The sequence below is a fragment of the Dermacentor silvarum genome, chromosome 10 (assembly GCF_013339745.2).
Source record: "Dermacentor silvarum isolate Dsil-2018 chromosome 10, BIME_Dsil_1.4, whole genome shotgun sequence".
Classification (NCBI taxonomy): Eukaryota; Metazoa; Arthropoda; class Arachnida; order Ixodida; family Ixodidae; genus Dermacentor; species Dermacentor silvarum.
The window spans coordinates 31,626,470-31,638,790 of NC_051163.1; the positions used below are offsets into that span (position 1 = coordinate 31,626,470).

A 12,321-nucleotide genomic window follows, 5' to 3' on the forward strand; every position below is an offset into this window, starting at 1 on the left:
GAAATCGCACCGAAAGTCACTGAACCAAAAACATGATGAGCTGAGGCTTCAAAGTGATTGTCAAATAAAGAATAAAATGAAGAGCAAAAGATAGGGATATTGATTTAATTCTGGTGCGGAAAGTATGCGCTTCTGTGTCTTGGTATAGTTTCTAGCCCTACTGTTTTACACGCACCATTGAGCAGTTGCCGCACCATTTGGACTAGGCATAATGAGCTTGGAAAGATGGACATGCAAGATATGCTCTGAAGCTTTGGCAGAAGGTTTGCATCGTTCACCTGGTCACTGCCGACGACAGCCACCGAAACAGCAGCTTATTGCACTGCACTGGCACCATTTGCGGCCATTCATAAACTGAGGCAGGCGAAGCTGGTTGAGGCAAGCAATGGAAGTGTCACCACATGATTAACATGGCAGCACCCAAAAGAGCTCGGTGAAGAGTGTCTATGAGATGAATTGAATGCCCTGTGAGATGGAGCTATGCTTGACTTGCAGTCGGTTATAACCTGCAAGGAAGTTTCCGTCCATGAGCCTGACCAGCAATTTTTTTTCCTTCTCTCAGATGGTGGTGTGTTCGGCAACCCTCCATTCCTTCGAGGTCAAAAACTTGCCGTGAGTATTATGCAGTCTGGTTCTAATGCTTCTGTGTGTACACATGCGTGTGTGTGTATATGTGCGAGTGCATGCATACATATATACAAGCTGACTGAAGTTACTGCCAATATACATCCACCACCCCTAATATTCGTTGATATCTGGTTGAGCATAATTCTGAGAACACATGATCATGTTTACAAGGTCACATGACCATGTATTTATATGGTGTGGTTCAATCTTAGGGATTTTGTATTTGAACTCGAGCTTTTGACAAGGCATACTAGTAAGGGGAAGGATTATGAAGGCATAGGTAAAGGGATAAATGAGTTGTCTTGATTGATTGATTTGGATTATTGATACAATATTTTCGCAGAACTGTGCACAAGGAACTGTTGAGTAAATAGCCTAACTAGTGGAGGCGAAATTATTTTTTGTTATTATGTTAATGAGCAGCAAGCTGTCTTCTCAGGATTGCCGGTGTTGTAGCATGGGGAATGGTCAGATCAGTAGTGGATATGACTGACAAACTGCACTGAGTTGTTTGACTCAGATATGAGCTGCAAAAACAGGTGTAGAGGTAGATAAGATTGAGAAGCTGATGAGCCACTTGACATACTTTATGTAAGATCAGTCATTACATTGCTTGGCTAGCAGTATGTGAGTGTCCTTGGGCCCTAAGTCTCTACTACTGTCCTTGTGGGGTAATGATGTCTATCTTGCATGTCAGTCTTTCTAGTTCTGTGATTGAAGCAATATGCTTGCTAAATGTCCTCAACCTGATGTAGGAGCGCCTGATGCACTTTCCAACCTGGGTAGACCTAAAGGGCGAGGACAGCGTTCCAGAAACAGTGCATCACGTGGTGAGTAATGCTCATCAATTCTGTGTGTAGAAAGTGTTTCATTAACATGTCAGCACTGTCGAGCTGTCTCTAGTGTGCATGAATAACTCTCTGAAAAATGTTGTCAGCATAGGGCATTATATTCGCATTGCTGTGCAGCTGTTGCAGGCAGTTTCGCTTGACTTTTCACAAAAGCGCTCTGTCACTTCACCATTTGCGACCACATGCATTGTACAAGCATTTGTACATTTTGTTGTATAAATGTTTAGGTGTACAACAAGTTCTGCACTTATACAGACAAACCAAACACTGAACTGGTACTAAATATTTACTACTTTTAAAACCCAGGTATTTTATGTAATGTACTCGCAGAATGAAACACGTCAGTTTATGGCTGACTAATGCGCATGCATTTCCACCTTCAGCAGTTCGTGTGACATCAACATAATTTTGGCTCGTTCAATCAGATCAGCTTCCTCATTGCCACTAGTAACCAGATTCCTAGCGACATGACAGGGTACTCTCGAGTAATTGCACATAATTATGGAGTGTTCTACTGACAGTTTCCCTGCCGCATTTCATTCCGTGAGCATTATACAGTGCGGTCCAATGTTAAAGGGAATACTCGAATGTGCGCCTCTCACTTTGCTGGCACCCTAGCTGTGACTGGCTGCGGAAGCAATGTCAGTGTACAGGTGGAAACCTGCCGAGTCGCCACCAGAGGCATCGGCTGCGGTCACGGACACCGGGCGCGTTCGGCGCGAATGCGGGGAAACGCGGTCGTCGTCGGCAGCAGCTCTGCGCGTCCCACTACCACCTGCCTCACTCCTCCTCTCCACCTCGCATCCGCTATGCTGCGCGATGCATTTTTTATACCCTGCTTTCGCTCTCTCTCAGCTCTCTCCTCCAGCTCGGCGAAGCTGCGGACGACGGAATGATCATTATAGCCAGATTATGACAGCTCTGCTGTAAAAGAAATCCTTGTGCAGGTGTATGCCAATTTTAGCAACTGATACATCAAAGAAAAAACAGCGCAAAAGAGTCGAGGACGAAAAGAAAACAGGTACAACAGACAGCGCCCATCTGTTGTACCTGTCTTCCTTTCGTCCTTATCTCTTTTGCGCTGTTTTTTCTTCAAGTATGCTACACCAACTCGCCCACATCAAGCTCCTGATAAATCAAAGACAAACGAAATTGTACAAGCGAGTTCTCTCACCCTTCAGAAGTACTGTGGGTCTATTAGCTGGCTGTTTTCGTAGTGATGATTCATTACTGACACCGCCTGCGTATTGTCACCGACGACGCCTTGGTCATACAACCGCTTCGTGGCTTCCCATGCAGGCTGTGCTGCTGGCTGCTCTTTACTGCCACAGCCATACAAATTCCTTGCTGACTTCCAACATGGAGCCATAAAACAAGGCGGGAGAAACAATTATGAATTACTGACTAAAATAAGCGCACAAGGAAGATGTTCTCTATTCATGTGAGATGTATGCAACGTAACTTTTATGTTAGTATAATCATTGATAATTACACTCCCAAGCAAAAATTCGGGACTTCGACGCAGGTTGCACTGCTGATTGATACAAGCATGCTGTTGGCCTTCGTCGTTCGAAAACAGCTGTAAAACACATGTGTGTTTAAATTCGGGTGGAAGTTAAAGCACTGCAGGTCATCAAAATAAGTCTGCAGCCCCTCCTACAACACGCCTCATAGCCTCTGATTATCTTTGTGATGTTAAGCAAAACATAATACTTTAAGACAATATATTAACACAAAATAGTAACAGAACTAACGCAGGAGAAAGGGACAACACAGGCGCATTTCTTCTGTCTTAGTCCCATTCTTACACTGCTTACTGTATGATGTCATACCGACGAGCTTGACTAACAACAACGTTAAACACCATAATTTGATTTGATTTGATTTGTTCATAGCTTCTTCCTAGATTTTCTTGGCTGTTAGATTGTTACGACTTTTGAGCAATTTCTAAATGCCAGTGCTCTTTTCTTGTGTCTTATCAATTTTTTTTTTTTTTTGATCAGGTGTGCATTGTGGACCCGAGAAAGGACACCTCTTGGATGAATGTGAGCCGGCATGTTGTGGTGCGTACCTGGTCAAACCTTTTGACATTCTCTTGATCCTAGTTGTCATTTATTCGTACTTCTCTGCCATGCTTTGAATGGTGACATCATATACAATCTTCGCTATGCTGCTGGCAAATTTGTGGCGAAATCAAGCTATGGTTATATACATGAAAATCACCATATGCTAAGATTCTCATGCACAGTATGGTCCACTGTTAAAGGGAACAGCTAGTAACAAATATAACATTAATTCCTTCAACTTTTTTGCAAGGAAAGTGGATGTTGTGAATTGTTAGACTTGCATCTGTTGATGGAAGATTGTTTCGTGGGTTTTGATTACGAAATGTAATCTCTAATCAACACTGGTGTACTTGTATGGTGTCCCTTTTAAGCACTTTATGGGAGATAAATCCAGGGCCCCCTATTGTAGTGTTCATCATTACCTGTGTTAGCCATTAGATGTTGCAGTCAGCAAATACAGTGACCTCTCACTTGAGTGAATTTCAAGGGACCCAAGGAAATAGTTCACTTAACTGAAAGTTCACTGAACTTAATATTCACTATAATATGGAGCAGCATAGGGCACAGCAGGCATTTAGCCAAAAGTGTGAAATGCAATTTACCGAGTTATGGTTTATGCAGCGTAACACATACGTTGCTGCCTATCTGCGTATCATTTGCACTGGTGCTCTTAAAGCGCAAGAAGAAACAAAGCGGTCCAGAGAGTCTGTTTTGGTGCACTTCCTCTGGCACAACTTGTTGCTGAGGCATGAAGATTCACAACTTTCCAAGGCATCCTACAGCCTCGGCTAGAGTTGCACGATTTGAATCTGCCATTGTATCTTCTTCGTCGCACTCTTTTTCTTCGGGACGAACACTGGAAACAATTTCCAGATCTGATAGTTCAAGGCAGGTAACGAGCTCACTGTCACACTGCGCATAGTCTTCAAACCAAGTGTTGCGCTGTCATCATCCAGCTGGTGACAGACCTCTGTCCACATCCCGGGGTAAGCGCAAGTGATGTTGCGCCGCCACCGCTGAAGGGGCGATTTGGGGGCTGCGGACATTGGCTATTCCAGTGTTGCAGAGCGCGAAACTTTGTTGAACCTATTTCAACAATGAGCACGAGTCCACTGATAAGTTCGTTCAAATGAAGTATTCGCAATTCGGAATAAAAGTTTTGCATAGGATGCATAGGAACACCGCCGGGGATTTTCTAAACGTTTGTTATTCTGAAATATTCCTTAAACCGACGTTCGTACAACTGAGAGTTTACTGTGAATAAAATCTTAAATTTGTTTTTGGCGTGCTTCCATTTCCTGGCCACTGATTTTTTCATTTACTTTGTACCTGCAATCCAGTGCAACTGCCATGTCTGTTCCCTACGGAATTACGCTGTACTAAAACAACAAACTGTACGTAAATGTGCTCGGTGCAACAAACGCATAAGTTGAAGCTTTATATGCCTTCTTTCCGGGGGGTTCGACATCTCTGCTTGGTTGGCGTCTTGCTGAGTAATTAGAATTGCACTAACCTAAAAATAGTGCAATATACTAGTGAACTGGGCTGATTCTGGAGACAGTGTAATCTGTAGTCATGTCGATCACGTGTGTCGAATGGGGGGGGTTTCTACGTCTTGCTGATTTTTGGCGGACAGGCATGTAATCGCTTTATGCTGCAAAATGGGCTGCCGAATATTGACATTTGTACAGCATTTCATTCACCACTCGCTTTCTTAACGCGACAGATCTGCATATTATCTTCATCTCCTTCCTTTCTCGTTCACTTACACAGAATATGCATTTCTTACATCAGAAACGAAATTCAGTGCAAGAAGAGTTTATGAAGCGCTGACTAGTCCATTAGTGAGGTTCTGTTGGTAAGATTTAAAAAACTAGTGCCCTGTGGTGCCCTCCATGACATTTCCAGACGGATGGAGTCCATGAGCGAGACAATGTGCGACCCGGAGCCAGCACCCCCGAGACCCTGTCGGAGGCTGTGAAGATCCTGAAGGGGGAGTACACGGTGCGTGCCATCCAGCAGCAGAACATGGACCAGGGCATCATCTTCTGCCGCACCAAGCTGGACTGCGACAACCTGGAGAACTACCTCAACCACCTGAGCAAGGGTAGGTGGTGTCGAGGGACTCCACATCGGGCATGGTAACCGGTGCAGCTGAACCTCAGGATAACGAATGCGAGCATTTGCCGTACATCCCCTTCAGCTGCCAATTCAATTCTGTCGATTGAAAGTGCTATTTCACCACATTTCTTGCATCTTCAAAACCACGAAAAACGTACAGCTGCAGGACGGATTAAGAGTTATTTCAGTTCTTCAGCGAGCTTTTCTATGTTTATAGAGTGTGGACTCTCTGTGAGAACTCTAATATAGAGGAATGTGAGATATAAGAATGTTGACGATTCCGTATCTAGCATACTTGGAAAGCATCTGTATAGCCACTTGAGAAATATGCCTGATGTAAAGTGTGATAAACAACGAAAGAAGTGAGTCCATCATATGGTGACATGTTGACACCAAGAGCAGAGACATCCAGCTGTCTGAATACCAACAAGTTTTTTTACTATAATGCTTTTACTAGAAAACTTTTACTAACACACGCCGTTACTTGTGCTGATCTTGCAGGATCCCGTGGTAGGGACAACCCATTCTCCTGCGTCTGCCTCCACGGTGACCGAAAACCACAGGAACGGAAGGCCAACCTGGAAACATTCAAGGTGAGTGGCATACACCTTTCACGCTTGCTGCCAGAAAATAAAGTGGTGGACAAAAACATATATATTGTCACGTAGTAGTGACGGTGAAGAAAACAGTCGTAAAACTGTGAATGAGAAAACTGATTCTTTATTGGGTGAACCTGTGCCCACAAAAACAAGTTACACTCGAAGCACAACGATAGCGGCAAACACAGTCGGTGCGGCGAAATCTGATCAGCGGCGAAACGCGACTGATCATAGTCATACACATAGTACACATCAGTCATACACATCACTCATACACATAGAGTCATAGACATTGTAGTCATACAATGTGATTCTATAAGCGTCAGTGACAACAAACAACGGATAGATAACGTTCGAGAATCTTCCGATAGATGCAAGCACGTCCTGCGCCGAGCGATAACGTTTAACATTTGTTACCCGGTGAAAAGCAGTCACCGGTGAAAGATAAACAAGTACACGTGTCAATATGTTTTCCAATTTCAATCTTCGGAGTAACTGCTCAGAAATGTGGCACTGGTGTCATCCCAGATCGTCAGCTTTGGACACTGGACTCTCGATCACTCACTGGCACATTATTCGCAGGACGTAGCTTGTCTGTGTAACTTGCATGTTCCAAAAATGAATGTCGAGTAAACTGGATGATCGACCAGTGTGTCACGAAACCCGCACACGTGAGAGAGAAAGAAAGCTTAACCATAACCGGAGAGGTTTCGTCAAGTGACAATCTTGGCATGCTGCTCCAGGTACAGTAGATGACAAGAGGTGAAAGGAAAGGTGATAGAGAGGAAAAAGAATTTAGAAGATCCCATACGATGTGGGAATCTATGTTAATGCAAAGCATTCGGTCACACAACACACGAGATTAAATGTTTAAAAATTTTTGTGTCTTGTGTACTTCACTCATGTGGTATAATTGCCCGTCGGCTTGCTCGTGTTGGCGTTTGCATTTTTACGGGGCTTTGCTGCAACTGCTGAAACAGCATTGCACAGTGGCAGACGCATACCTAAGCGATGCTTGAAATGTGAGAATGTCAAACCTTGTTAAAGTGAATATGCTGTTGGTCTGTTTAGCTACGCTCAAAGTAGTACACATTTGATACGTTATTTTGGAGGTGTTATGTTGTCGCCTCATTTGCAACTGATGTTTTCACTCCTTGGTGCTTGCGACACCGGTGGCAGCAGGCTCGCATTCTCGTCTTGCCTTTATCTTCTATGCGACAATGTTTGCACGATTCTTCCGCTGGTTGTCCTTGCTTAGGGGCCATGTGAAGCACATGCATTGAGTGTATCTATAGCAGAAAGCCTAACACCTTCTGGAGTACAATGCACAACACATCAGTACAGAGAGAACGAGGACACACCTGTGCATGGTACAGATGGACGCGGGGGTTACCCGTACGATGACACGTCGGTTGTCGTCGGATCCCATGGGTCAAGTGCATCTGCTATTTATATGTGACTCATTGTATACTGCAGTGTAATCTCTATTGCTTGCGTACGTTTTGGGAAACTTTCTTTTCTTCTGACATCTTGGGGTTGGTGTGATAAAACAGGCGAGTCATCTCCTCTGTGAAGATTGCAATGTTCGGGAACCACATATGGCTTTCTAGCAGGACTTCGCCAGTGGAAAGCAGTATAAAATTTATCAATCTGTGCATGAAAATATCTAACCCTTTGACGTTTTCTGCCATACATGTACGGCACCGCTGATCTGGCCCACATGGTTTTTGACGCACATGTATGGCGCTAATCTTATGTTTAATATTTTGTGCGTATTCGACACTAATGGTTGTTGAGGAGTGCTGCCATCTCTGTGGAGTCGGCCAAAGTCATTTGAAGTTGTGTTTGCACTCACCGGTGTGCATAGCTTGACTTGTTCATCTCCGAGCGCTTTATCACGCGGTCGTGCCGCATCGTCTGCTACCTCCATGGCGTCTGTGAAGGAGATGCTACCATTCTTTATGGCCACCGTTGGCACATTTCTGGAAGACCGGCACAGCCAAAATTCAGATATACTGATCAATTTCCTTGTTTGCCTTCTGTTGTGGTTCCCCTTTTTGGTTTCGGTTCGAATATTCCCCTACACCAGGGGTTCTCAAGCATGTTCGTTTCAGGGAACCCTGCTAAGCTCCATGATGCGCCAAGGAACCCCCCCCCCCCCGAGTTAACCGAATTAAAATGTCCTAATTAACCAAATGTTGAATTATCGAGGGTATCAAGAAAACAATAACCAAATGCTTAACTACGTCAACACGCTTTTATTTACTCAATGAATCAGCAAATTCTGTTTATATTTATATGGCACAAGACCAGTGCGGAAGCTGAAATTCTTGTCATCTCATGAGTCATGACTGATTAGCGCTAGCAGCGGCGAAGGCCTCGCGCGCGTACATCCCGATTATTTTTTCACCAGTCAGCTGCTCGCCAACAAATTGCCCGTCTATCGCGTTGTAGCCGGGGCTCTTAATCTTCGACAGCTTTGCACTGAGTCAAAGCAAAACTACTGTTTGCCGCAACCGCTGCGGACGAAACCGCGGCCGCTACCGACGCGATCATGGACGGCGACCTTGCGGTTCAGAAGGCAGGCGGCCGACGCACGCACCAAGTCAAAACGAAACTACCATTCGCTGCAAGAAGTGCGGAGGAAACCGCGGCCGCTATCGACGCGATCATGGACGGCGACCTTGCGGTTCAGAAGGCAGGCGACCGACGCACGCACCAAGTCAAAACGAAACTACCATTCGCTGCAAGAAGTGCGGAGGAAACCGCGGCCGCTATCGACGCGATCATGGACGGCGACCTTGCGGTTCAGAAGGCAGGCGGCCGATGCACGCACCAAGTCAAAACGAAAGTACCGTTCGCTGCAAGAAGTGCGGAGGAAACCGCGGCTGCTATCGACGCGATCATAGACGGCGACCTTGCGGTTCAGAAGGCAGGCGGCCGACGCACGCACCAAGTCAAAACGAAACTACCATTCGCTGCAAGAAGTGCGGAGGAAACCGCGGCCGCTATCGACGCGATCATGGACGGCAACCTTGCGGTTCAGAAGGCAGGCGGCCGACGCACGCACCAAGTCAAAACGAAACTACCATTTGCTGCAAGAAGTGCGGAGGAAACCGCGGCCGCTACCGACGCGATCATGGACGGCGACCTTGCGGTTCAGAAGGCAGGCGGCCGACGCACGCACCAAGTCAAAACGAAACTACCATTCGCTGCAAGAAGTGCGGAGGAAACCGCGGCCGCTATCGACGCGATCATGGACGGCGACCTTGCGGTTCAGAAGGCAGGCGACCGACGCACGCACCAAGTCAAAACGAAACTACCATTCGCTGCAAGAAGTGCGGAGGAAACCGCGGCCGCTATCGACGCGATCATGGACGGCGACCTTGCGGTTCAGAAGGCAGGCGGCCGACGCACGCACCAAGTCAAAACGAAACTACCGTTCGCTGCAAGAAGTGCGGAGGAAACCGCGGCCGCTATCGACGCGATCATGGACGGCGACCTTGCGGTTCAGAAGGCAGGCGACCGACGCACGCACCAAGTCAAAACGAAAGTACCGTTCGCTGCAAGAAGTGCGGAGGAAACCGCGGCCGCTATCGACGCGATCATGGACGGCGACCTTGCGGTTCAGAAGGCAGGCGGCCGACGCACGCACCAAGTCAAAACGAAACTACCATTCGCTGCAAGAAGTGCGGAGGAAACCGCGGCCGCTATCGACGCGATCATGGACGGCGACCTTGCGGTTCAGAAGGCAGGCGACCGACGCACGCACCAAGTCAAAACGAAACTACCATTCGCTGCAAGAAGTGCGGAGGAAACCGCGGCCGCTATCGACGCGATCATGGACGGCGACCTTGCGGTTCAGAAGGCAGGCGGCCGACGCACGCACCAAGTCAAAACGAAACTACCATTCGCTGCAAGAAGTGCGGAGGAAACCGCGGCCGCTATCGACGCGATCATGGACGGCGACCTTGCAGTTCAGAAGGCAGGCGGCCGACGCACGCACCAAGTCAAAACGAAAGTACCGTTCGCTGCAAGAAGTGCGGACGAAACCGCGGCCGCTATCGACGCTACCATGGTTGGCGACTACGCATTTGTGAAGGCACGCAGCCGACGCGCGCACCGAGTGAAAACGAAACCACGGTTTGCCTGAACCGCTGCGAACTAAACTGCGGTGGTTATCGACGCGATCATGGATAGCAACTACGCACTTAAAAAGGCACGAGGCATGCCGCCAACGCGGTGTTACGCGCGGCGATAAAAGCAAGAATAAGGTCTTTTAAGGGCGCGATTAGGCACGAAGCGCTCCGGCGTTGCTGTCAATCACGTGCCGCGCACGCTTTCCACTGAGGACCATGTCGATGCGGACTGCGTCGCTTCGTTTCGGTTGGACGCTAGCGCAGTTCTTGCTTGCTCTTCTGCGGCGCGTATTTGCGATGCTTCGCGCATATTTTTTCTTCACTTTTTTTTATTCCTCCAACGTATACGTCAGTGCGCACGCAATCGGCACCTACGCTATCTACAAACGGGAGAAATGCGCATGTTGGTAAATTACGGCCTCCGAGATTTAAGTTCGAAAGCTTAGGCGTAATGCCCGTTTTCAAAGGTTGGGTGGCTACAAGCGGCTTGCGAATTTATTGCACAGTTCGCGCGTTGCCGTTACGCAGTGTGATGTGCTTTTATTGCGATAGCAATTATATGGACACTCAAAAGCAGATTTCTGCCGTCGCCGTCGCCGTGAGGTTCCGTATGACGTCAATGGAGATGAAATCGTCGCCGCGCGCCGAACGCTGTATGTGCGAGTGAAAGGGCGCGAGGGGCGCGCGCTTTCACGGGGAGTGAACGCACGGCGGAGAACAAACGCGCGTTCTGCGCCGTGCTCGCTTAAGGGCTGCAGAAGTAGGCGTCTCTTTCCTCCTTTACAATCACCATATATGTAGAGCAAACGCGCCTTCTTCCGACGCGCGAGAGGCCGAGGGGGAGGGAAGGGAGGCGACGTTTAGCTGCGGCACCAAGTGCCTATTTATATCAGAGGCTCCGGCAACAGTCACCAACGCCGCACGCATTTTGAGCGAACGCGGGCAAAACGCCGACGGCGTCGACAATAGTTCTGCGTGTTGCCGGTGCTGCTGCATGTCCAAGTTTATACAGCTGATAAAGCTAATATCATTACTCCGTATAGCTCTCTAGAGATTTGCTATCGCAATTGATGCTTCGCCTTTCAGGTGAAACTGCGACAACTTTTTTGACACTCGGGCATGAGTAACGGAGGTTCTGTGGATCGAACGCACCTCATTTTCGCCGTTTTAACCACTCGGTTAGCGCGGGACCACGGAAAATTTGTCAGTGGCTCGCGGAACCCCGAGCAGGGGCCTGCGGAACCCCAGGGTTCCGCGGAACCCACTTTGAGAACCCATGCCCTACACTGAGGTGCGCAATATAGCTGCGCACAGCACCTCTTCTCGCGGCAACTGCTCAAACATTTCCTCTTTTAACTCGTTTCTGACGTGTTTCTTCTGCTAATGAAACAAGTTTTTGGGCCAACAAATTCATAGCCATAAAGTTTACTAATATACATTTTTCTCAATCCCTTACTGTACAGCGTATTTGTGTGTACACTTTTGGTGCGAGTAAAGCATTTTTGAGACAAAATATTGCTTGCAACAAGTGTTTGCTGTATTCAAGTTGTTTTTTTTCAATTTCCTGCTACTGAAAACTGCAATAAAGAAAATTTATCACAGGGGCATGGTTCTTGCGAAAAAATTTGACCCTCAAAGGGCTAATGCACCCGCGGGTCAGGCAGTTAACCACGGTTTCCGACGACATGCATTGAATTGATTACAACATGACAAATGATTACCAGTGCTGGCAGATGTGCCTGCCACCTCTTCCTTTGTTTATTAATTTTGTCACCTCTTCATTTACTGCAGAGAGGTGGTGCCAAGTTCCTTATCTGCACTGATGTGGCTGCTCGTGGTATAGACATTTCAGGCGTGCCGTTTGGTAAGCTGCACATAATTTTCCATTTTCTCCCACAAACCTGTATGAGTTTCCTTT

General features: G+C 47.3%; 1 protein-coding gene across 1 annotated transcript in view; it reads left to right on the top strand.

Annotated features, from left to right (window-relative positions):
* Window positions 1–12,321, top strand: part of LOC119465751 (ATP-dependent RNA helicase DDX1-like) — a 50,136-nt gene that overhangs the window by 23,596 nt on the left and 14,219 nt on the right. Inside the window, 6 exon segments of the mRNA XM_037726219.2 lie at window positions 563–616; window positions 1,386–1,457; window positions 3,482–3,541; window positions 5,453–5,651; window positions 6,167–6,258; window positions 12,195–12,267. Of these exon segments, the coding sequence (XP_037582147.1) occupies window positions 563–616; window positions 1,386–1,457; window positions 3,482–3,541; window positions 5,453–5,651; window positions 6,167–6,258; window positions 12,195–12,267 (550 nt within the window).